Source organism: Tasmannia lanceolata, unplaced genomic scaffold (genome assembly GCF_043159265.1).
Source record: "Tasmannia lanceolata isolate RefF3 unplaced genomic scaffold, GAP_Taslan_0.1 ptg000210l, whole genome shotgun sequence".
In the NCBI taxonomy this organism is placed as follows: domain Eukaryota; kingdom Viridiplantae; phylum Streptophyta; class Magnoliopsida; order Canellales; family Winteraceae; genus Tasmannia; species Tasmannia lanceolata.
The window spans coordinates 70,005-94,717 of NW_027518886.1; the positions used below are offsets into that span (position 1 = coordinate 70,005).

At 41.5% G+C, this 24,713-nt stretch overlaps 2 protein-coding genes across 2 annotated transcripts; both read right to left on the reverse strand.

Moving 5' to 3' along the window:
• Nucleotides 1-5,645: 5,645 nt before the first annotated feature.
• LOC143867217 (uncharacterized) lies at nt 5,646-6,152 on the reverse strand. Its single transcript, XM_077376063.1, has one exon. The coding sequence runs from the start codon at nt 6,150-6,152 to the stop codon at nt 5,646-5,648; it is 507 nt and encodes a 168-aa protein (XP_077232178.1).
• A 2,551-nt stretch (nt 6,153-8,703) lies between these two features.
• LOC143867218 (uncharacterized) lies at nt 8,704-9,480 on the reverse strand. Its single transcript, XM_077376064.1, has one exon. The coding sequence runs from the start codon at nt 9,478-9,480 to the stop codon at nt 8,704-8,706; it is 777 nt and encodes a 258-aa protein (XP_077232179.1).
• Between the last annotated feature and the right edge of the window lie 15,233 nt (nt 9,481-24,713).

Consider the following 24,713-nt stretch of genomic DNA (forward strand, 5'->3'; position numbering starts at 1 on the left):
AAAGGCAGACACGGGATTGGGAACCACTTAAAAACGGATAGCGAAACACTGACTTCTTTGCTGATTAAAGCGGAGCAAAATGAGGGTGTCTACACTAAGCTATGGCAAAACCACTATTGAGAAAGCTACATGAGCACTATTTTATTTTAATAATTGCAACCACCCCCTACGCCGAATGAGGAACTAATGAAGTCAATAGATGACCCCAAAACGACCACAGGGCCGATTCATGAGCCGAACACGTAATCGGGCTGATAAAGTAAATCCACTCAAGGAGCAACTACTTAGAAGCCCGATGACTTTCTATTCCAAATTTCAAATGCATAAACACAGTACTAGGGGGACACTCACATAATCTTCAAGTTAAAAGCACGAAATGCGCACACTGCTAGGCCTCATTCATAAATTGCAAGACAAGAGAAAGGTCTATATATATGCAGATCGAGGCATGCAAAGAAGCTCTGACAGCATTTGTGACACAATGCGGTCCAATCTTTTGTGTCCCAAGCAGCCCAAATCAGAGAAGCAAAGAGGCAAGATACATTTGTGAATTATTAAAGCATAGCACTGCTAATATCTTAAAACAGGGGGGGTGATATCTGCAACATGAACAAATAGCCACCAAAATCAATTGTGTGCCGCGTACTCCTTGATTTGATAGAGTTTCACTCAGAAATTTGCCCTTTGTTATACGCTATTTGACTGGTCGGCTTTCATCTTGGATGGATCATTACCGATGCAGAAATACACTCAGAGATAACTTGTGCTTATCCCGTTATTTACGCATCATAGCTTTTTTTAATAAGAACCCCTCGGTGAGAGTGTAGAATTGGTACCGAGTCACGTGATCATTTTTTCTCTTGACGCTTATTGCCTTGAGAATGGCTACTTTACTCATAATGGTAACCGTCACCTTTTTCGGCGCAATGATGGGAGATGTGAAAGGTCATCATCTAGGGACGTGACACGTGTCTCCTTTTAAATGGTAACTTCGGCTTTTCCCGCCCAGCAACTTTAACTTCTTCCACAAGGCATTTCTCCCCTTTTACTTTTTAAACGAAGTTGTTTTACCTGCCGGTTTTCCTACAAAGGTGGTGCCAAAGAATAGCGGGACTTTTCTCGCCCCGGAAGGTTCATCTGGTACCTTCATTCTTACAAAAATCCATAAGTTCTTCTCCTTTTTTCTTTCGTGTTTCTATCCTTAAACATGTCTGATGCTTCAGATTCACAAAACCCTTCTGGGAGCGTAGATCATATGGAGAACTCAGAATCTCCTCATAAATTAGATTCAGATGAGAACCTTAGGGATGAGGCCAGTGATAGTGAGCCACCGGCTCTGGCAAAGTCTTATAAGAAGAGAAAACCTATTAGGAAGGAGAGGGCCCCGAAATTGTCAAAAAAGGATCAAAACTGCTTCGGGGGCCACCCGCGAGGTTCACAAACCTGATGACATTCCCTTAGGTCTAAAAATGAAAACACCGTTAGCGGAGCAACACATTTCCTTAATTAAAGAGTCGACCAATTTTTTCGAGGCTATGGGAGGTGTTGGGGGGACCCCATAGACCGGAGATAGTTGCAACTCAGGTTTGCACTTTGATTGGGAAGGACATAGATGGTATCTGTGGGGAATACCTTATTCCCGATGATTATCGTATTCGGATACCCAATTCCACCAAGCGAGTTTGCGAGAGTTCGGTCGTGGGTGAAACAGCCTTTTATCTAGAAGCCTTTCGTGGGGGTCTCTAGTATTCCCAGTAGCGGAAGTAATTCCTCAAATCTTCAAGTTTTATGGGATAGCTCCCTCTCAAGTCTTTCCAAACAATTGGAGAAATTTATTGGCCTACTTGGCCAAAAGCAGACTTCTGAATGCTGATGTGTCGGTAGATATCTTTCGTCGATGTTTTAAACTGGTGGATGATGGGGAATGGTTGACCATTACGCATCGGTGAAACATAATGATTGAGGCGAAGACCCCTTCTTCAATCAAAGGGTGGAAGAATGAGTTTGTCTTCGTTTGGCCTCCAATGGGCGCAGGATGGGATTTTCCTTTTGATTGGAGAAAACCCCTCAGCCGACAAATTAAGTGTCATGCCGAAGTTAGGAGATATGGGAAATAAGATTTTCAGGTCCATCTCGTCGGGCTTTAAGATTTATACTCGGGAGTTCAAAGACCAAAAAAAGCTTGTAGAATATGGTTTCTGTCGCAAGATAGTTCGCCCCATAGTTTCCATCAAGGGGGTCGGATCCGCCAAGAGCGGTAATTCTCGTTCTCGCTTCTTATTCATTCGGCTTTGCCTTTGTTGAAGGTCTTTAATAATTATGCTCCTCTATGTAGGAATGGCGTCTCAACAAACGGGTGTTCCCGAGAGGAGAGAAGTCCCGAAAAAAATCCAGGATCCTGAAAAGAGCAGAGAGTCCGGGAAGAATAAGGTTCCAGAGAAAGGGAGAGATCATTCGCGACCGACTCTGATGATATCGGTGGCGGCTCTGAAGAGGGCTCGAAGAGCTAGATATGGAGGGCATCAACCCGGTACCGCCCCTCCTTTGACGACTCTTTTTGAAAAGTCGAAAGAAACGTCTGGAGGAGAAAGGCCTGACCCGGGGAAGAAACTCAAAGAGAGCACATCTGAGGTTCCGACTGATGGAGGTCCCAGTAATCTTCCCCCTTCCTTTACTGTTGATGGGAGTAGGCGAACACAGCTTCACTTTCATCACGTTGATCTTCCGAGAGGAGATGCCCAGGTTCGAGGAGACCCCTTTATTCCTTCTTGGAAAGTTGGGGACAAGGACTCGGCTATCTATAATCCACGGGTCAGGGTAGAAATGTGTCTGAATAGCGTGCTCCTGAATGATAAGGAAGAGTTACGAAAATTGAGTACTGGGGCTTTAAGCCACTTCTTCCTTCACCAACAGAAGATAGTAAGTATAACCGAGCCTTTCTTCTTTCCTTTTTGTCTTTATACTCACTCAGACTTATTCCCGCTATCCTTTGTTAGATGAACGACCTCAGTGCCGTGGCTTCCAACCGTATTATGGACACTTTAGCGGACAATCTAAAGCTCAGGGACGCGGTCAGCGGTCTAGAGGGAAAGAATGGTTCTTTACAAGACAGAGTTGCAGAACTTGAGAGAAAGGAGAACACCGATGGAGAGGTCATTGCTGCGCTCCGAAATGACTTAGAGGACATGCAGAGGAAACTCAAAAATCGGAGGAAGCCGTTAATGAGCTTGTTAGAGATCGGTCGGTAGTCGAAGCGGAGGTAATATCCAAATTTAAGGAGAGTGAGGATTTTGGGTTTGAAGTAGCGTTCCATGCTCTCGACTTTGAAGTGAGGGGGTTCGAAGAATGCAAGAGAGAAGTCCTGCAAATTATGCCTGAATTTCCGGTAGAGCGCCTCATCGCCCCTAAGACTGATACTGTGGCCACTGACTCTCCGATCATTGCCGAGTTGAACCCTCCCTCTGCTAATGTTTAAAGTTCTTTTTAAAACTTATTTGGTTTGTAATATTTGCCTCATGGTGGGGCATATACTTTGTGGTGATGTGCTTTTGTTAGCACTTTTTGGTACTTACAAGTACCTTTTATTTATGTTTATACGATGCAAAAGTTTTATTCCTCACCTTGATGGGGGAATAAGACTTGTACTTTTGATTTTATGAACCTCCTGCCTTTCCTCTATGAGGGGTGAAGTGTTTTATTATTACTCTGGTTTTTTCCTCTCTCCTTATTAAAAATAAAAAGGTGGAACCCAGGTCAAGAAATGGCAAGACATTTGGTCCATGCTTTTCTTACGAGAAGTGGGCCGGACCTTAAGTCCTATTCCCATGTTATTTAGGGATACGCTCTCTTGTTCCTTTATAAACGTAACAATTTTCAGGTATTCCCTTTGTGCTTTGCACGTCGGTCGTCTTTCTTCGATTGATCAATTCGAAGTCGACTAACCCGCCCTCCTTTATGAGGAGGGAACTCATATCAAGTGATATTTTTAGTGGTATCTGGGATGATCAACCTCGATCGCACTTCACATATCATCTGTTTTGTTCTAAAGATTAGGGCATCGGGTCCTCCTGTCTAGTGGGTCGGACAAGTGCCTCACCCTACTCGACCGGCTTCTATGCTCGGTCGGTAGGCATTAACCTTGAGAGGTTAATTGATGTAATGGCATCGAGTCCTCCTGTCTAATGGGTCGGACAAGTTCCTCACCCTACTCAACCGGCTTCTATGCCATGTCTGTGGGCATTAACCTTAAGAGGTTAATTATACACTTTATATTTTCGAAACATGGGTATGCAAGGGCTTTGTTACTACCTCTTTTTTAAAGGTTTGACAAGCCTTTTACCTTGTTTATTAACATTTTTGAAGCATGTATAGAAACATATTTAACACATAGATACATAATAGGAACACTTGTAAAACAAATTTAAACTTTATTTCATTAAGCTAAATTCCTTATTACATCCCTTTAGAAGAACTGTTTCTACTTATTCCTACATTTAAAAAAAAGAAAAACAAAATAACAAATACCAAACAAAGAAAACTAACCAAAGTTATTGATAGGATTTTCTTAGGTTCTGCATGTGCCATGTCCTGGGGATTGATGCACCATCTAGATTTTTCAATTGGTAGGCTCCTGGGCGTAAGATCCTTAGAACTCTATAGGGCCCTTCCCATGAGGGGGCGAGTTTTTCGGCATTCCTTAGGTCTGAAATCTCTGTCCTTCGGAGTACCAGATCTCCTTCCTTAAGAGCTCTTTCTTTCATCCGATGGTTATAGTACCGAGCAACCCTCTGCTGATATGCGGCGACTCTGATCCGAGCTTTCTCCCTGGTTTCCTCCACGAGGTCCAAACTGCTTCTCATGAGTTCGTCGTTCAGTTGTTCATTATAGCTTTCGATCCTTGGAGAAGGGATGGCTATCTCAACTGGGATGATTGCCTCAACGCCGAAGGCTAGGTTGAATGGAGATTCACCCGTTGCGGTGCGTGGGGTAGTTCTGTAGGCCCATAGGACATTCGGTAATTCTGACGCCCAAGTGTTTTTGGCATCTTCAACTCTCCTTTTGAAACTCTAAAGTAGAATTCGGTTGGTTACCTCGACTTGTCCATTAGCTTGGGGATGTCCGACCGAGGTAAATCTTTGTTCAATCATGAGTCTTTCACAAAAATTTCTGAATTGTTCACTAGCGAATTGGGGCCCATAGTCGGTAACCAGCACCTTTGGTCTTCCAAAGCGACATATGATGTCATGGTAGAAAAAAGTTTATGTTGCCTTAGAGGTGGCCTTTTTAACTGCCTTGGCTTGTACCCATTTGGTGAAATAGTCTATCGCAACATATAACATTGTGTGTCCGCCGACCGATGGTGGAAAGGGGCCTAATAGGTCCATTCCCCACATCGCAAAGGGGATTGGGCTGGAGATAGAGGAGTATTGGGTTGTTGGCTGGCAAGGTACCGAAGAAAACTTTTGGCACTGTTCGCACCTCTTGACATAATTCCGGGCATCTTCCAATATGGTCGGCCAAAAGAACCCTCGGCGAAGGATCTTGTGAGCCAACACTTTGCCCCCTGAGTGATCGCCACATATGCCTTCATGTACCTTAGCCATTGCTCGGTCGGCATCTGCAGGTCGGAGACATTTTAAGAGCGGCTAAGAAAATGAACGCTTGTAAAGTGCTTCACCTTTTAAGATATAAGGGGCGGATTTGGCAGTAATTCTCCTCGCTTCCTTTCGGTCCTCTGGCAAGATACCATCTTTGAGGTACTGTATTATGGGATCGATCCAACTGGGTTCATGATTAATGTTGGTAACCTCCTCTCTCTCGGTACTAGGGCGGGAAAATACCTCGGTGTATACATTTCCCCAGCTGGTGGTTTCAGAGGAAGCCATCTTAGATAAAGCATCAGCTCTTGCGTTAAGAGAATTCGAAATATGCACAATTTCAAATTCTTCAAAAAGGGAGATTTTTTCTCTCACTTTTTCCAAATATTTGAGCATCCTTTTAACTTTTGCTTCATACAGTCCGTTGATGTGTCCGACGATGAGTTGAGAGTCGCAATGGGCTTTCAATCTATCGGCTTCCAATTCGTGGGCTAGAGATAATCCTGCCAGAAGTGCCTCGTACTCGGCTTCGTTGTTGGAGGTAGGGGTGGACATGGTTCGGTTCGGTTCGGTTTTGGGCTAAACCCAGAACCGAACCATATATAATCGGTTCCCTGAAATTGGAACCAGAACCGAACCATATATGTGTGGACATGGTTCGGTTCGGTTCGGTTTTGGGCTAAACCCAGAACCGAACCATATATAATCGGTTCCCTGAAATTGGAACCAGAACCAAACCATATATGTGTGGAACCAAACCGAACCAGAACCATATAAAATCGGTTCGGTTCGGTTTGGTTATGGGTTTACCCAACCTTCACCAATGGCCCTGTTTATATAAATAGCATTGCAAACAACAAATCAATCAACAACCGATCCAAAAACCAATCCAGATCTATTACGAAAAACAACGGATACCTCAAATTCTCCGAACGCCTGTAGCCTATCCAAGATCTGGCTCATTGGAGGAGAGAACAGCTGAAAAAAGAAACACATAAAAAACGTAAACATAATTCCAGTCTTTCCGATTCGAAACATTGAGAAAAAAGAGAACGAGATCTGTTCCGCATCATACAGATGACTCGATTCGAAAAGAAAAAACACATCAAAATCTTGCGAAAAAAAAGAAGATAAAGAGATCTGTGATGAGAAATTAAAAAAAAAAAAAAAAAACATCAAAAGCATCGGTTTGATTTTTCTGTAACGTGTTTTGATAATGATGAGAAGATAAAACAGGGATGAAAGAAAAGAACCTCCGAGCCGCATTTCACCTTCTTTTCCATGAAGCAAACACCAATCGTTATTTTTGCAGCAACATTTTCTTCCATTTTCGTTTTCCTTTCCTTCTTTATCTTCTCCTTCTTCCACTTTTTATACTTGTAACAAGTTCTTGTTCAACGGTTGTAAATTTTCCTCTGTTTTCTCCGCAAAAATCTGAATCTGAATATGAGAATCACGAGGATCTGAAAATCTGTGATATAAAGAAAGAAAGAGAGAACTATTGAGAGGGATCGAGGTTGATGGTATCTTTTAAGAACGCAAAAAGGGTAACAAAAAGCAAATCCACCTATTTCTGGCTTTTATAGCCTTCACGAAAATTCGGTTCTCGGTTCGGTTCTCGGTTCTGGGATCCCAAACACAGAACCAAACCGAATTTGCATCGGTTCCCAGATTTCTGAACCAGAACCGAACCATATATAAATGGAACCGAACTGAACCGAACCAAATGTGCCGGTTCGGTTCGGTTCGTCGGTTCGAACCGGAACCATGTCCACCCCTAGTTGGAGGCATCGAAGTCTAGTTTTAAAGCGTATTCTACCAAGAACTTGTCGGGTCCGGCCAAGACTAGGCCTGCTCCTCTTCCTGCTGCGTTAGCTGATCCATCGACAAACAACATCCATGGATATTGTTTTTCCTGATGTTCCTCTTTTATCTCCTCCTGCCCCCCCCCCCCCGAGGCTTCAGCCGGAGCTGTGCATTCCATGACAAAGTCGGTGAGCACTTGCGACTTAATTGCAGGACAAGGTCGTACTAATATGTCGAATTCTCCCAGCTCTACCGCCCAGTTAATTAATCGTCCCGAGGTATCGGGCTTCTGAAGGATTTTGCACAATGGTCGGTAAGAACAACTATTGTGTGGGCTTGAAAGTATGGGCGCAATTTTCTAGCTGCGACGACCACCGCAAATGCAAATTTCTCAATACTTCGATATCTTGTTTCGGCGTCGTGCAATACCCGGCTAACGTAATATATGGGGTGCTCTGTTTTTTGTTCCTTTCTGACCAATACAGCACTAACAGCAAAGGGGCTTACCGTTAGATAGAGATATAACTCTTCGTTTGGAAGCGGTTTCATCAATACTGGAGGATATTGGAGGTATTGTTTGAGGCTTTCGAACTCTTCTTGGCACTCGGTTGTCCCTGAAAATCTTTCATGTTCCGTAATATGTTGAAGAACGGGAGACATTTCTCGGCAGATTTTGACATAAATAGGCTTAGAGCCGCTATCCTTCCTACGAGCCGTTGTACCTCGTTCACAGTTCTTGGTGGTGTCATATCAAGGATGCCTTGTATCTTCTTGAGATTAGCCTCTATACCTCGTTGACTTACCATGAATCCGAGGAACTTGCCGGATGTCACCCCAAAGGCACATTTCAATGGGTTGAGCTTCATCTGGTATTTTCATAATACCGCGAAAGCTTCCTGAAGGTCGGTAACATGGTTGGTCGTTTTTAAGGTTTTAACAAGCATATCATCAATGTATACCTCCATGTTCTGACCGATCTGTGGGGCAAAAATTTTATTTACTAACCTTCGATACGTAGCTCCTGCGTTTTTAAGGCCAAAGGGCATGACCTTATAAAAAAGAGGCCTTCTCCTGTGACAAAGGATGTTTTGGGAATGTCGGGGGAATACATACGTATCTTATTATATCCGGAGAAAGCATCAATGAAACTAAGCATCTCGTGGCCGGATGTAGCATCTATCAACATGTCAATTCGGGGAAGGGGGTAGTGATCCTTTGGGCAAGCCTTATTTAGGTTGGTAAAGTCGACACATATCCGCCACTTCCCGCTCGCTTTTTTTACCATTACTACATTATCAAGTCATTCTGGATAATGTATCTCTCGGATGAATCCGGCTTGTAGAAGTTTATTGACCTCCTCCTTTATAGCCTTCTGTCGCTCAGGAGCGAAATTCCGTTTCTTTTGTTTGACGGGTCTATGAGAGGGGTCGACGCTGAGTCGATGGACGGCAACGTCCGTCGAGATACCCGGCATATCTAAAGCAGACCATACAAAAACATATGCGTTAGCTTTCAAAAAATTAACCACGTTGGTTCGGATCTTACCAGTGAGGAGTGATCTGATCTGGACTGTTCTTTCATCATTTTCCCCGAACAACGGTATCTGGGTTAGCTCTTCGATCGGTTCTCCGCGTGTCTGGTAATTATCCGATCGTGGATCAGTACCGGCTATTTGGAAAGCTTCCTTTGCTTTTTTCACCACTTTGGTGTAATCAGCGTAGCAATTTCTAGCTCTTTCTTGATCTCCTCTAACCTCGCTCACTCCTGCTTTCATCGGGAATTTGATTTCTAGATGAGGTGTCGAGACGACCGCTTCAAGTTTGTTTAGAGTCGGGCGTCCTATGATGGCGTTATAAGTAGAGGGGACCTTTACAACCACGAAAGTTTGCATGATGGTTTTCTGCCGAGGCTCGGTACCGAACGTTACAGGTAGGTCTATCCTACCTTTGATACTAATCGATCCACCAGAAAATCCATTGATAGACCATTCGACTGGTTTAAGCCTGTCCAAGCCTAAATGGATCTCTTTAAAAGCATTGTAATGTAAGATATTGACAGAACTGCCAGTGTCTATCATTACTTTACTCACACTGAAATTGGCAATAATAAGGCGGACGACGATCGCATCATCATGGGCGAGTAAAACATCGTCGTAGTCTTTTTCGGAAAAGACGATCTGTTCCCCGCTGTAAGTAGAATCCGATCGCAATTTCTTTACTGGAGCTCCACCGCATGAATTTGGGCGGCATAGGCCTTCTGTCCAGAAATTGTTGGCCCTTCTAAGGCCACTCCCTCAGCGATTACATTGATGTTCCCTGCGATTCTGAGTGGAGCGTTGGTCCTTAAATCCGGGAGCTGTTTAACCTCAGAAATTTGTCTAGTTTGGTCATTCCCGGCGATCGATTGGGTCAGATTAGAAGGACCGGGTGCCTTCGGAACTTCGGGTTTGTAGGAAGGCCCATTATGCTTCAGGTTCAACAAGTATTTATCAACTCGCCCGAGCCCTACCAACCTTTCGATTTCATTCTTCAAATTATAATAATCATTTGTAGTATGACCATGGTCGCCATGAAAATGGCAATACTTACTAGTATTACGCTTTCGACCGGTACCTTTCATCTTTGGTGGCCATAGGAGATCCTCCTTTCCTCGGATTTCGTAAAGGATATTTGCTACGAATGTGTTCAAAGGAGTAGTTGTACCTTTCGAACTGTTGCGAGGGAGCTCGGTTACCAGATTGTGACTGTCGATTATCATATCGAAGTGGTTTACCCTGACCATTATTCGAACGGCCCTCCCCCTTCCTCTTCTCCGGAGCTTTGGGGAGTTCTAATTCTTTTTCCATGGCCAAAGATTCTTCATTGTTAACATATTTGTCTGCTACTGCCATTAGTTCATGGAGATCTCGAGGAAGGTCGATATTCAGAGCTTCTTTGAGATCTATGTCATGGACAGCTGATTTCATCGCTGATCTAACCATCTCATGATTAGGGTCTTTGATTTGTAATAATTCAGCCCTAAACCGACCTATGAAAGATCGTAAGGTTTCATCATTTCCTTGACGGAGAGCGAGGTGCGTGTCGGCAGGTTTTTTCTATGGCCAACTATTGGCGAAGTATGTCACAAATTCCCTACCTAATTCCCAAAAAGAAGATTTGGAATTAGGTCTAAGGCAACCAAACCAACTGTTCGCTCCTCTTTTCAAGTATGAAGAAAAAGCGCCACACATGACTGCATCGTTAGCGCTTTTAAATTCCATCGCCCTTTTGTAAGATTGAAGATATTCCAATGGATCAAACATACCGTCATAGAGGTCGAGTCTGGGTAAGTTGAAATTTGGAGTTAGTTGAGCCTGGGCTATGGCCTCTATGAACGGTGATTGTATTTCATTCTCCCATTCAGTCAGGAGATCTGGCTCATAAGGCTTCTTAACATGACGCTGCATTTTCCTGACCTGTCGTTGAAGTTCGGCAAGGAGTCCTGAATCAGGCTCATGAATTCCGTCTCTCGAATTGTGATGTGGGTTATCTTGCGTTTGGTTTGGGTTTCCTGTGTCAGTAGCCCTTTGGGGGTTGTTATTCTGAGTTGGAATAGGCCGAAAAGTTAATTCCGGTGCTCGTCGATCATTCGCCTCCCCAATTCCATGATTTGACCTGGGACTAGTAATCGAAGCAGATGGCTGGTGATTTACTAGCCTTCGACTGCAAGGATTTCTGCCCTCAGGTGATTCGTTTGTTCTTCTTATAGATGTGGATTCCGTACTTCCGTGATTAGTGGAGGAAGATCAACATTCCGAACTATCGGTGGGGGGGGGGGGGTAAACGTCTCAACATTTCCTGCAGGGTGACAGAAACGTTCCCCACTTGCGATGCAAGTTGGTTGAACATGGTCATAGTAACTGGAGCAGTATCCTCGTTATTAGGCGTTTCCTCCGGAACTTGATTCTCGGGGATTATAGCATGTGCTTGACTCTTAGTCATTACCCCTTCGCCCTGTGGGTTAGCTGCGACAGATTTTTAAGTTTTTGACCCCGAATTTGTCATGATGGTCCCACGGATGCCGCCAATCTGATGATACCGAAATCCGCTCTACACGATCTAGCGGTGATAGAGTTGTTCCTGTAAGCAACTTGCACTCACAGAAAGATATTAAGAGTACCAGAATTATGATACTACAATATTTAAGCTAGAAATCGGAATCACGGGTGAATTGAAGGGAAGGAGATGAAGTTCAGAAGTGTTACCAACGAAGAGGAGGTGAGGGATGATTTGACTAAACCTGGTCTTCCCAAGATGCCTACGTACCCCTTCTTTGAGGATAAAGTCTAACGTAGTTCCATTATCAATATAAGGATCCTTTTTATAGAGAATAGAGTCCATGATGCTTAGAATCTTACTGTTTTAGGAGTCTTCCTTAATTGGTCAACTTCCCAGGGAGATAAGTTCATATCTATTTTTAATAGATATCCTACGTCCCTTAACAAGCAAGTTACTTATTAATGAACCCCCCATAGGTAGAGAGTTACCGCCTCAGGACGCATTACCTTCATAAGAGGCGGTTTCCCAATTTGGACATCACTACTTATTCGGACGAGATAGGCACGTAATAATTCATACGAAAATTACTGGGTTGGTTCTGATATAGTCGGAAATGCCACGTGTTGCTCATCCAAGGTGGGTGCCGATTTTACCCCCAACACCCGGTACTATAGTCAAGGTTATCATCTCTTTTTTTATTCTTAAGGTAGAGTGCTCATTGGAATATTTCCATCATTTCTTTGGGTGTGTTTGGTTGCACAAAAGCTCTTTAGCCTTAGGAAATTTGGTTCAATTTGGGATGCCATTCCTTGTTTGGTTGCCAATATTGCATTAAACTCCTAGGAGACTCCTTGGCATGTCTCCTAGGTAATTATTGCATGTCTGTGAGGTTAAATTCGTGTCCTCTCTTTGTAGCTTTCAGTCTAAATTCCCCGAAAAAAGGTAAAACTTTGTTTGAAAAATCTTGGGAATGATGTTTTCTCTCTTTCTCTCTCCACCCCTCTCCTCCCTCATATTGGTAATGACACCCCCTTATTCTTCTACACGACAAGTCTATGTTGCACGACCAAACACTAATTACCACTATTCTCCAAGGTAATTCCTGGCAGACCCAATGCTTGTCTCCTCCCTTCTGACCACTCATTCCACCACTCTTTGTGTTTATGACGCACATCCAAACGTACCGTTGGTGATCTCCAGAGCTGGTCGTCCAAAGTATCCCATCTTCCTTGTTAGTCGATGATTCACTGGCCTCATGATGGTCAGTGCTTGTTGCATCAGCCTCCTTGCACTCTAAGATTGGCTTGTGGACTCCTCTTTGAATGTAGGATGCAGCCAAACACTACTTACCACTATTCTCCGAGGTAATTCCAGGCAAATTCATTACTTGTCTCCTCCCTTTTGATTGCTTATTCCACTGCTCTCTGAGTATATGCCACACATCCACACATATTGGTGGTGATCTCCAAGGCGCTTAGATGGTCGTCCTAAGCATCTCTGTCTTTCTTATCAGCCGGTGATTCACGAGCCTCAGGATGGTCAGTGTTTGTTGCTTCAATCTCCTTTTGCTTAAAGATTGACTTTTGAACTCTCTCTCTCTCTCTTGTTAGATTTGTTGTAAAAATTCCCAAGCAAAATCGCTACACATTGCGGAAGAATAAACCGTGTAGAATAAAAATTTTGCCCTAACCCAGGATTTCTAGAGACTAATTGATTTTAATGTGATTTAAAAAACATAAATATAAATACTGTATTTTGCTGATGAGAAGAAAAATATCTACGTGATCTACTCGTCAAAAATTCGCCAACGATCTAATCGATGCGAAACCGCAAGTTGAACTGATGGATTCCTTTCGTTGCACAAAGGATCTCTTAAACAACTCTTTGTTTACTTTATAATCTGATCTAAATCAAATTATAATATGGGAATATGTATTTGGATCAATGGTGCTTGGTTAGATGTTTGTCATCTTTTTATAAAAGACAAAACTAGTTGATGGAATTGAAGAAGAAGAGGAGAAAGACTTTGGGGTGTCTCTACCAATTTCCAATACATGGAATTATGAAAGAGCTCTTGAAAACTCCAGCCATATGTCTCATATTTATAGAGTTCTCAATTTCCATATGCACAATCCAAAGTTTCTAGAGAGATCTCACAAAACATGGAAACTAGCCATAATTAGCAGCTCCAATTTGGAAACAAGCTAGTTTGCTTTTTCAAAATAGAAACCAAACAATTTGGGGAATGTTTTTAGAAACTCTTGAACTTTTAAAAATTCCTAAATTGTGATTTCTTTCAAGTAAAAAATGTGGTTGCTTTATTGGATAAAAACAATCCTTAAAATATCTCTTACTCTTTCCTTTTTCTACATTCCCGCTATAAGCTTGTAGGTCAAATTTCAACCTCATTGTTGGACAAGTAAATGGTAGAACTAGAAAAACTCATAAACTACAGAGTTGTAGATCTTTCAAAATTCTTCGAAACGAATACTTACACATTAATTTTTGAAAAGAGCTGAGTAAGTTATGACTGTTTTAGTTAAACCGGTCTATAACCTAAACTTACGATTGTTTATTTAATTTTTTAATTAAATAAACATATTTCCTCCCATCCAATAGGATAAAAGCTCCATCCATATTTTTTTATAATTTCTAAAATACCCTTATGGTTTCTACTTAACCATTTTGGTATTCCCACTATATCCAATAGTGCATATACACTACATACATTGTATATATCCTTTCAATGCATCAAATGCCACAAAACTAGTTCGTATATGCAACCAAATAAACGCGGGACCTCTATCTAATAGATAATAATAGGTCAATCGAGTAGTGAGTGGGATCGTAGCAGGGATTCAATGATAGATCCTGCAGAACCCACAAGTGGGCCCCACTACGATTATTGCTCTATAGCCAATGCTACAATCGCATTGAGTCAGTGGCCTCCATCGAGACGTAACCCTAAAGATAACCATCAAATCATCATACCCCTAATCACATCAAATGTGCGAGTCCTTGCTGCAAGTCCACATCTACTGAGTTGAGTCCTACGGGGGGTGGACATCAACTACCCCCTAGACTCACTCACGGTATACCTTTCAGTCAAGCAGTGTTGGCCCGCAAATGCATTTGCTAAAAACCATTTCAAAACTTATTTTGTGAAATCATTTTGTCATACACTTTATCAAATCCACCTGGTCAGGTATTTTTCTAGGCCTACTGCTCTAACCAAAATCGTAGAATTCCATGTCGGGTATCACTATTGACCTCGATGGTTTGTCCAACACTCTAGAACTACCCTCTAATGTTGCCAAGAGAATCACGGTTAGATAGACCAAGAATGAGAGACTCGCCAACAGACCAGTATGACCCCTCAGGTCAAAGGACGTGTAGAAGGTCCTCTGAGGTAGAGAGCTCTATTGTCTTCTGTCCACAAGCTATTCTAATGTGATCATGTTCAGTACGCAATCTAATTGTCTTACCCATTCTATCTTGCTTAAGGTCCACTACCCGAGTGATTGAGATAAGTCACTCCACATCACGTGTATGTTCGCAAGATAGATGCTAGTTGTATACATGAGGAGGTGTCCAACCTCAACTCCAACTAGGAACTATTAAGGTCTGCAAAGAACCGGAATCCCATATCTCCTTGCTCCCTAGGATCTGTGAATCCATGAACATGGATTTCCTACTTTGCTACCTAAGGACAAATACATGTCAATAATAAGTAGCATGTCACACATATTTAACTTTTAGTTACCCATTAATTGTAATGAAAAGAAACTTGTATTGATCAACATGTGAAATATACTGGGTTTTAGGACACCAACTCTAATAGTCTTCTACTTGCCCCCAAAACTAGTTATGCATATATATCTTAGACCCATCCCCTCAACATGTCTGTCAAACACCTTTTCACTAATGGGTTTGGTAAAAGGGTCCGCCACATTATCCACTGAGGCAACCTTTGCAATGGCCACATCCCCTCTGTCAATGATCTCCCGTATCACATGATACTTTCGAAGTACATGCTTGGACTTCTTATGAGACCTCGGTTCCTTTGCTTGAGCAATTGCTCCGCTATTATCACAGTACACCATAATGGGTCTCTCAACAGAGGGTCCGAGTCCAAGGTCATCCAAAAACTTTCGCAGCCATACTGCCTCTTTCGCTGCTTCACTCGCAACGATGTACTCAGCCTCAGTTGGGGAATCTACCGTAGTGTCTTGCTTGCAACTTCTCCATGACACTGCCCCATTTGCTAAGGTGAACACAAAACTAGATGATGATTTCATGCATCTGCGTCGGTAAAACTAGAAATGACCAACTCGTCTGCACCGTAAACTAAACAATAATGTTTAGTTCTCCTAAGATACTTAAAAATATGTTTAACTGATGTCCAATGCTCTAGACCTGGGTCCGACTGATATTTGCTAACCACACTTATAGAGTGACAGATATCTGGCCTTGTACATAGCATATATAAGACTTCCCACAGCCGAAGCATAGGGAATGTTGTTCATAACCTGCTTATCCTCAAGTGTCTTAGGAGACATCTTCTTGGATAACTTGATTTCATGCTTGAAAGGAACTAATCCCTTCTTGGGATCTGCCATATTGTACCTTGCCAATATCTTATCTATGTAAGTTTCTTGTGATAGCCCAACCTTCCTATTCTTATGGTCCATAAACAATTTAATTCCTAGAATGTATGAAGCTTCTCCCAGATCTTTCATAGCAAACGTGCTTGAAAGCCACAACCTTGTACTTGATAGAAATCCTACATCATTCCCAATTAGTAGGATGTCATCTACATAAAGAACCAAGAACATAACCACGCTCCCACTGACCTTTTTGTAAACACAAGCGTCATCTACATTTTGACAGAAGCCAAACTCTTTGACTGCTTGATCGAAATAAAGGTTCCAACTACAGGAAGCTTGCTTCAATCCATAAATGGATCTCTGCAACTTGCACACTTTTTTATTACCCTCTCTAACAACTTCAAAACTCTCCGGCTGGACCATATAAATATCTTCCTAAATGTTTCCATTCAAGAAGGCGGTTTTGACGTCTATCTGCCAGATTTCATAATCATAATGTGCAGAGATAGCTAGTAAAATCCTAATGGCCTTTAGCATGGCTACTGGTGGAGAAGGTTTCCTCATAGTCAATACTAGCCTTTTGACCATATCCCTTCGCCACTAGCCTAGCCTTATAGGTCTCCACCTTTCCATCAGGGCTCTTCTTCCTCTTGAAGATCCATTTACATCCAATAGGTTTAATACCCTCAGGTAGATCAACGAGAGTCCAGACCTTATTGGAATACATAGAGTCCATTTCGGATTTCTTAGCATCCATTCATTTTCTCCCATCGTTGTCTAACATCACCTCTTTGTAGTTAAGGAGATATGTATCTTCTCTATTTACTTCACCCAAGCAGACAAGTCTATTGGGTTATCTGATCCCCCTACTACTACGCCGAAGTGTTGGAATAGGTTTAGTGAGTACTTGCTCAACTTCCTTATATCTCTCTATTGGATTTTTGGGTTGCTCTTCTAAAGCAATCCTATCATTTCTGCTCCCATCTTGAATGAACACTTCTTCTAAGAATGCGACATTCCTGCTCACAAAACAGTTTTGCTCACTAGGGTTATAAAACATATAACCCTTTATTTCCTTAGGATATCCAATAAAGAGACACCTATTGGTTCGTGACTCCAACTTTTCAACACCTATCTTTTTAACATGGACAGAACAACCCCATATCCTCATATGATTCAATGCGGGTTTTCTGCCGGTCCATTTCTCATATGAAGTCCTTGGTACTGATTTAGTTGATACCCGATTAAGGATGTAGATCATCGTTTGTAGGGCGAATCCTCATTGAAACAAAGGTGCCTGTGCAAAGCTCATCATAGATCAAACCATGTCTAATAGTGTTCGATTTCTCCTCTCTGACACACCGTTCAACTCTGGTGTTGCAGGTGGAGTCCATTGAGAAACAATTCTGTTTTCTCTTTAAGTAGTCCTTAAACTCATCCGAGAGGTACTCTCCTCCCCTATCAGAGCGAAGTGTTTTAATCTTTTTGTTTAGCTACTTTTCTACTTCATTCTTGAACTCTTTGAACTTTTCAAAGATCTCACACTTACGTCGCATTAAGTACAGGTAGCCGTACCTTTAAAGGTCATCCGTGAAAGTCACGAAGTAGACAAACCCTCCTCTCACGGGATGAGAAATAGGACCACATACATCTGTATGTATCAATTCCAGTACACTTTTGCTTCTTCCACTCTTGCCCTTGAAAGAAATTTTAGACATTTTGCCTTAGAGACATGGCTCACAAGTTGGAAAGGGTTCCACTTGGATTGAATCCAATGAACCATCTTTCACTAATCTTGTAATCCGCTCTAGGCTAATATGACCTAATCCAGTGGAGTCGTCAGCCTGTGGACCTCGATCTGAGGAGGCGGCGAGGAACGAGTCCTCGTCGGTCCTTTGGATCTCCACATGAAGAAGAGCATTGCCAAGGACCTCTCGAAATAAAGCGCCCTATGGCGATATATGAGATACCTCTTGATCCGGAGACAAAAGCCTCGAAACCAAGACGTACCTAAAAATATAAAAGAGTCGCCATCCATGGATAGGCCATGGAACCAAAAACAAATGCTCTGTTTGCAACGGATAACCAAAGAAGAAAGGGTCCATGCCTGATTACGAGTTGGGAAGGTTTTAGGCATCCAGCTCGCTCGAGCGGGTCTCTTATGCCATTTTTAAATTAACTTTAAAGAGTTTTGGGCAAAAATCATGTGAAATGGGAACAAGCATCCCTAAGAAAACGTCTACCTAAACATGCATGACCCGGGTATGGGCAAAAGAAAGATAAAACATCCAAATTCTAAAGAGAATTGATATCAGTGTCACCCGACATTGGTTTGAACACAAGAATCCGTCGTCTCTAAAAGAGGCAGAGAAGACTAGAGTTTATCCAATATCAAATAACCATGCTATCTATCTCCACACATCACATCTAGCATCCATGCCTAAAGAGAATTAGAACCAGTATCATCTGTCATTAGAATAAACATTAGAATCCTCCGTCTCTGAAAGAGGCAGAGAAGACTAGAGTTTATCCAATACCTGATAATCCTGCTACATATCTCTAAACATCCCATCTAATCCTAACTCATCACATCTAGTAAAGTGGTAAACATACACATGCACATCTACAGCTAAGTAGATAATGGCAATGATTATGAGCATATATGATAGGCTAGAATAAGCAGGAAAACAGAAAAAGAGCTATAACTAAACAGATAAGTAAAAATAATCAACAGCTAAGCAGTAAAGAGCTACAGCTAAACAGGTGGTCAAGAAATAATAAACTAATAAGCAATAAAGAGCTAAAGCTAAGCAGGGGATCAAGAGATAATAAACTAGTAAGCAGTAAAGAGCTATAGCTAAGCAGGTGATCAAAAGATAATAAACTAGCAAGCAGTAAAGAACTACAGCTAAACATGTGAATAAACAAGTAACTTATAGCTAAACATGCAATAAAGCTATAAAGACAAGCAATGCCACTACTAAACACATACAACTATGCAAGAAATAAAGGTAATCAGAAAAAAGAAGTAAAAACACTATCATGATCCTATGCAAGAAACAATGCTGAATAACAGACTCAAATCCTAAAATACTAACAACAAACCCTAAAACTATAAATGTTTTCGCCTGAATCTTAGATGGTCTGATGTTCATCCAAGCCGCCTACGTATCCCCGCCTCTTACGGGAATCAAGGCCACGTAGTTCTTGCGCGCCTATTCTAAACTATGATGCCTAACACATCTAGACCACTAAACTAGACTCAACCTAAAAGACCAGACTGATTTTTATAGCTTCTTAAATATTATTTAGGTTAAAGTGAATTGTGGACTTTAGGACTTCCTATATGTCATAACTAAATGCAAGTTTAGCCCTAAGCTAATGCAAGTGGTTCCTATATCCTATGTGCAACTAGGCTGTGTGTCATAAGGAAAATAATAGGCTGTCTAACGCATCATAATCTAGTCATCAGTCGGCGAAGAGTATCGCCAACTGACCGGACAGAGACGTAACAAACTCCTAGCTAGGAGAAACTCCTAACTAACACAAATACAAAAAACTAAAATAAACACAAACAAAGCACTCAACACATCAAGAACAAACTCCTAACTCTAAAACTCTCTATCTAGGTCTAACACCTAACTCTAGAGGAAGATCTTTTCGAAAACATGTGTAGAGTTTTATTTAAAAGGTTTAAACGATTTCTTTTTTAAGGTTTGACTGGACTTGGGATGAAAATCCCAAGCTGCCTCGTATCTCGTGGGAGAGGATCAAGCCAACGTAGTTCGGAAATAAACTTTCCTAACTACTTCTAAAAAATTAACTTTTCAAATGTTTTTTATTTCAAATGTTTCAATGCTTTTGGATTTTTAAAATTTTTTCTAGTGTTTTTTAGATTTTTAAAATGTCTTAACCCTTAAAAAGCGAACATGCCAAACCTTAGGGCTAAAGGGGAAACTCTGAAATCAAATAAACTCACTAAAAGTGAAATGATCGCTAGACGAGTAAACTAGAGTCTCAAGGTAAAAATGAAAAGATCCCAAGTAAGTAAAGCTATAATATGACTGAGATAGTCTCTAATAAAGGTGAGTGACAACAACTTTAAAGGATAAACCCATAACTGACTTTCACTAAGGAGGGGGTGCAAATAAGTCAAAGACTTCTCTAATAATGCTACCAAAGCATAGGGGTAAATAAGTCAAAGACTCTCTAATAACGCTACCAAAATACCGGGGTAAATAAGTCAAAGACTCGTTATTAACGCTACCAAAGCACGGGGGTAAATAAGTCAAAGACTCGCTATTAACTGTAAGCCCAATGGTTCCCACCTTGGCATTACCTTCTTGTTTTGATGATTCCAAACATAAGTTGATGTGTTTTGCTTATCTAATTGTTTGATATTTCAAAGTTCATGTATTGGAAATCAAGGAATCAAACACCAAAGACAAGGAAGCATAGATCATGACATGAACCAATTGAAGACGTCTCATTAGAAGCCAAAGAAATTTGAAGGCTTAGAGAAATAAATGAGACATCATGAACAACCAAAGAATCAAAGAGAAGATCCATGGAATTGACCCAGACATGAAGAGCTTCAAAGTTGAAGATTTGTTTGTAATTGTCTTGTGTTAGAATGTAAGTCTAATCCCACTTAGACATCCCTTTTAGAGGCACAGGTAATTGAGTTTCAAAGGCCTTAAAATTATTTGAAATTAACTTGAAAATATATTTGAAATAAACTTGAAAATGTATTTGAAATGAACTTGAAAATGTATTTGAAAATATATTTGAAAGCATAGGGAAAAGCCCAAATACCTTGGCCCAAAAGCTCCTGAAGTTTTAAAGTTAAAATGGAATTTTTACCATGGCCGGTTGACCGGGGTTTTCCGGGCAACAACTGAAGCAAGTCTAGAAATCCAGAACTTGGCTTCCAATAGCGGGCCGGTCAACCAGGGTGTCTCGGGCGACCGCGGATATGTTTCTGTCAATACAAAAACAATCCAGTAAGGTCGAGCCGGTTGACCTCCAATGGCTGGACGACCTCGGATAGAAATCTGGACAAAAATAAATATGTCCAGGTTGCTCTCTCCGGACGACCGACATGGCTCGGTCGACCACTGCGGTTTGAAATTTAAAAATAAAAAGATGAACCCAATAAGGGCGGGCGACCGCCATAACTCGGTCGACCGCGACGGCCTGGCAATATAGCCTTTGGAGCCTGCGGGGCTTGACTTTTTCAACCCAGTTTTTTACCCTTTTGCCCTCAAACGGTCATATTTTCAAATGAGCTATATATATACCTTATTTAAGACCTCTTAAAAAGAACTCTCCCATTTCTAAACATGTTTTAATCTTGTGAAAAGTGATTAAACACCCTTGTGCCTCATTTGGGATATATCTAAAGGGATTAGATCTAGAGCTTATCTTTGTACATCTTTTAAGAGAGTTTTGTTTGTATAAGCTTGAGAGCTTCATCCACCCTTGAAGAGGGTTTTGTATTTTTATTTTCTTTTACATATTTGTATATTCGGCGAGTGCGAAGGGACGCATAGCCATCCCAAGAGCGAGTGTTGGAGACGCGGAGCTTTCTTTAGTTCGTGGAGAGGCGTAGCCGAACCAAGTTGTAATTGGGTTGATTCCTCGCCATTAAAGAAATCCGCAGTGAAATCACCAACAGGTCTTGGTGGAGTGGAGTAGGTCCTTGAGTGACCGAACCACTATAAATCTGGGGTGCACTTTTTCTATATCTCTCTCTATCTCTTTCTGCATTTGTGATTTATTTTCATTTGTGTGCTTGGTTGTTTATTTGCCATTTGATTTTGCTTCCGCATTTGTATTTGGCAAGAATTTTTAAATACCTTAGGTCGTCATCTATCCTTGGATTTCACTTGGTATCAGAGCTCAAGGCTCTTATTTGGGGATTTTTTATTTTTTAAAATTCAAAAGAGAAAAAGATTTTTTTTGGCATCCCATGGATTTTCATCTTGGTCAATCGATTTTAGATCCACCTATTTTTAATGAAAATAATTTTGATAAATGGAAAATTCATTTGAGTTTCTTTTTAGAATTATTAGATTATGAGATTTTGGATTTGGTTGAAAATGACTCATCTCTTTCTAAAAATAAAAGGGGGGAAATTGATTCCAAATGGCTTGATTTAAATGCTAAAGCTTTAATTGCCATTTGTTGGTCATTCTCTCCTCACGTATTTGAGAAAGTTTCAAAATGTAAAAATGCTCATGAAGTTCGGGTTAAACTTGAAAAATGCATTTGTAGATTCTAATGAATCTCATATACATGATTGTGTTGTAAATCCTAATGTGCATGTAAAGTCTTTAGAAATGGAAAAGGATTTCAACAGCTCAATTTCCAATTTGCAAAAAGAGATAAATTCTTTGAAAATGAAAATTGATGATTTCTCGCTAAAAAATGATGCTTTGAATCAAATGAATGAGAACTTGATTAGTGCTAATTTTGATTTGATTCAAGGATACAATTCATTTGAGAATGAAAATGAAAAATTGGTTTTTGAAAACCAAGGTTTGCAAGAAGAGAAGAAATCTCTTGAAAATTATAAAACTTCTTGTGATTTTGCATGTCCATCTACTTGTTGCACAAAATGTCATTTTTTGTGGTAAAGTAGGATATTTTAAAATTGAATGCGTGTTTAGATTATTACCTAGAACTAAAATGATTTGGGTTGAAAAGAACACTTTAGGTAAATCCAAAACATTTGGAACCAAATGGGTGTGGGTTCCAAAGGCCCCAACCTAGTTTTGAAATTCCAAGGGTAGGCCCGAGATGGCAACTTATGAGGAGGTAAAATTTAGGTTGCTAACAAGTTTTAACCTTTTGAAAATTTCTAACCCAAATTTGAAGATTAAGAGATCAAAGATGAAATTTAAACACACAAGTTAAATCCTAAGTGCAATGCAAATAAAGAGCATGAGATAAGAGAGAGTGCACCCGAGATTTAAAGTAGTTCGGTCCTCCAAACGCGAGGCCTACTCCACTCCACCAACCAAACCCGTTGTTGGCTTCACTATTTGATCTTCTTAACTTCGGCGAAGATCGGTGCCGATTACAATTCCGAATGCCTTTAACCTTGGTGGCACTCCTCAGCACGAAGAGTGGGCTCCGCTTCTCCGAACAATCCCCCGAATACAATGTTCTTGATAAAGAAAGAAAGAATAAAAAATCCCTCACAAGGGTTTACAAACTTTGAATAAGAGGTACTGTAGACACCCCATTTTGACTGAACCCTAAATAAGCGTCGTTAGGGTAGAAACCTTTTTAAACTAGTGTTTTAATGTCCCAAATTTGTTCCTAGAATAGGTTAGGGTCTCATTTAGGTCCTCGTCAATTTTTGTCCGAATCCGTCGCGGTTCGCCTAGCAAGCAGACGATGTTTGTAGAGTAGTGTAGTGTAGGAATAAGGGTGGCGATTCAGCCAGAAGCGGGGGTGTGCAGGAATTTAGAAAACCAGTTCAAATTTTCTATAATGGGTTGTCCAGGCAGAAGCAGGGGTATGCGGATTAGTGTGTAGCATAATTAGGGGGTGTATTATCCTGAAGCAGGGCAATTTCATAATTTGCAAAGATGCTTTTCTTCCCCTCCAAGTCACCATTAAGGCCTAAGCTAGGTTAGTGAGAGCTTTAGGACTAGAATTAGCCAGAGGGGAATCCTATGTAGATTAGGCTTCCTTTGATCCCAGCCCTTAAACAAAAGCTGATTTGAAGGGCTAGGATCAAGGGGAGGGAGATATTTTCCATAAAATTTCCCCCTCCGCCATTGCCCGAGGCCCCCCCTGTAAGTTAGGAGATGTACAAAACGCATTGATGGGGGCTGTCCAAAGGAGAGGAAGGGGGCAGAATATATCATCTTTTTCTAGACCATTTCTTTCCTGGGCCCCCCTGTTGAGAAAGGAGTAGTCATAAATATGCATAGAGGGTGGTTGTCCTGGGGGAAGAAGGGTCAAATTTATTATTACCCTATATAATCACCTAACGAGTTAGGGTTGAGGAGGATTTTTCTTTTTCTTCGTTCGAAGCAGAGGGAGAGAAAAAAAACCAGAGAGAATAAGAGAGAGAGAGAGAGAGAGGAAGAAGAAGAAGGAGAAGGAGGCAACCACCTCCGCACCCATTTCCCTAACATCCAAATCCCACCTCATCTCCACCTTCTTCTCCACTTTTCCATCGGCCGGCCACCTTTTCTTCCTCCCCAACCATCATTTTCTCCGGCGGAAACCCACCTCCTGCATCTACCCCATCATCTTCCACCTCAAAACCCACCCACCGCCTATCTCTCCATCCCAAACCCCATTCCATTTCCGACCCAAACCCACTCGTTCCATCTTCTACCTCCAGCCGCATCCCCCATTTCTCTGCAACTCTGACCACCATCCCCATCTCCGGCCATCCGCCCCTTTCAAACCCTTGAAGCCCTCCCCTCCATTTCCCACCGGAATCCGAGACTCACGCTACCTCCACCACCTCCAACCCAATTTCAACAAAACCTCCATTTCAAGTGAAACCCACTTCGAAACCCATTTCTCCACCTTCGGCCTTCATCTCCACGTTGCCACCATAACCTCATCCTCTCCTCACTACCTCTCCACAAAATTCGTCACTACCATCAAACCTAAACCCACTTCCATTTCCTCTTCAC

What these genes read in the sequence shown, in the direction of transcription:
- LOC143867217 (XM_077376063.1), bottom strand. Translation starts at nt 6,152, where the DNA reads ATGTCCACCCCTACCTCCAACAACGAAGCCGAGTACGAGGCACTTCTG.
- LOC143867218 (XM_077376064.1), bottom strand. Translation starts at nt 9,480, where the DNA reads ATGATAGACACTGGCAGTTCTGTCAATATCTTACATTACAATGCTTTT.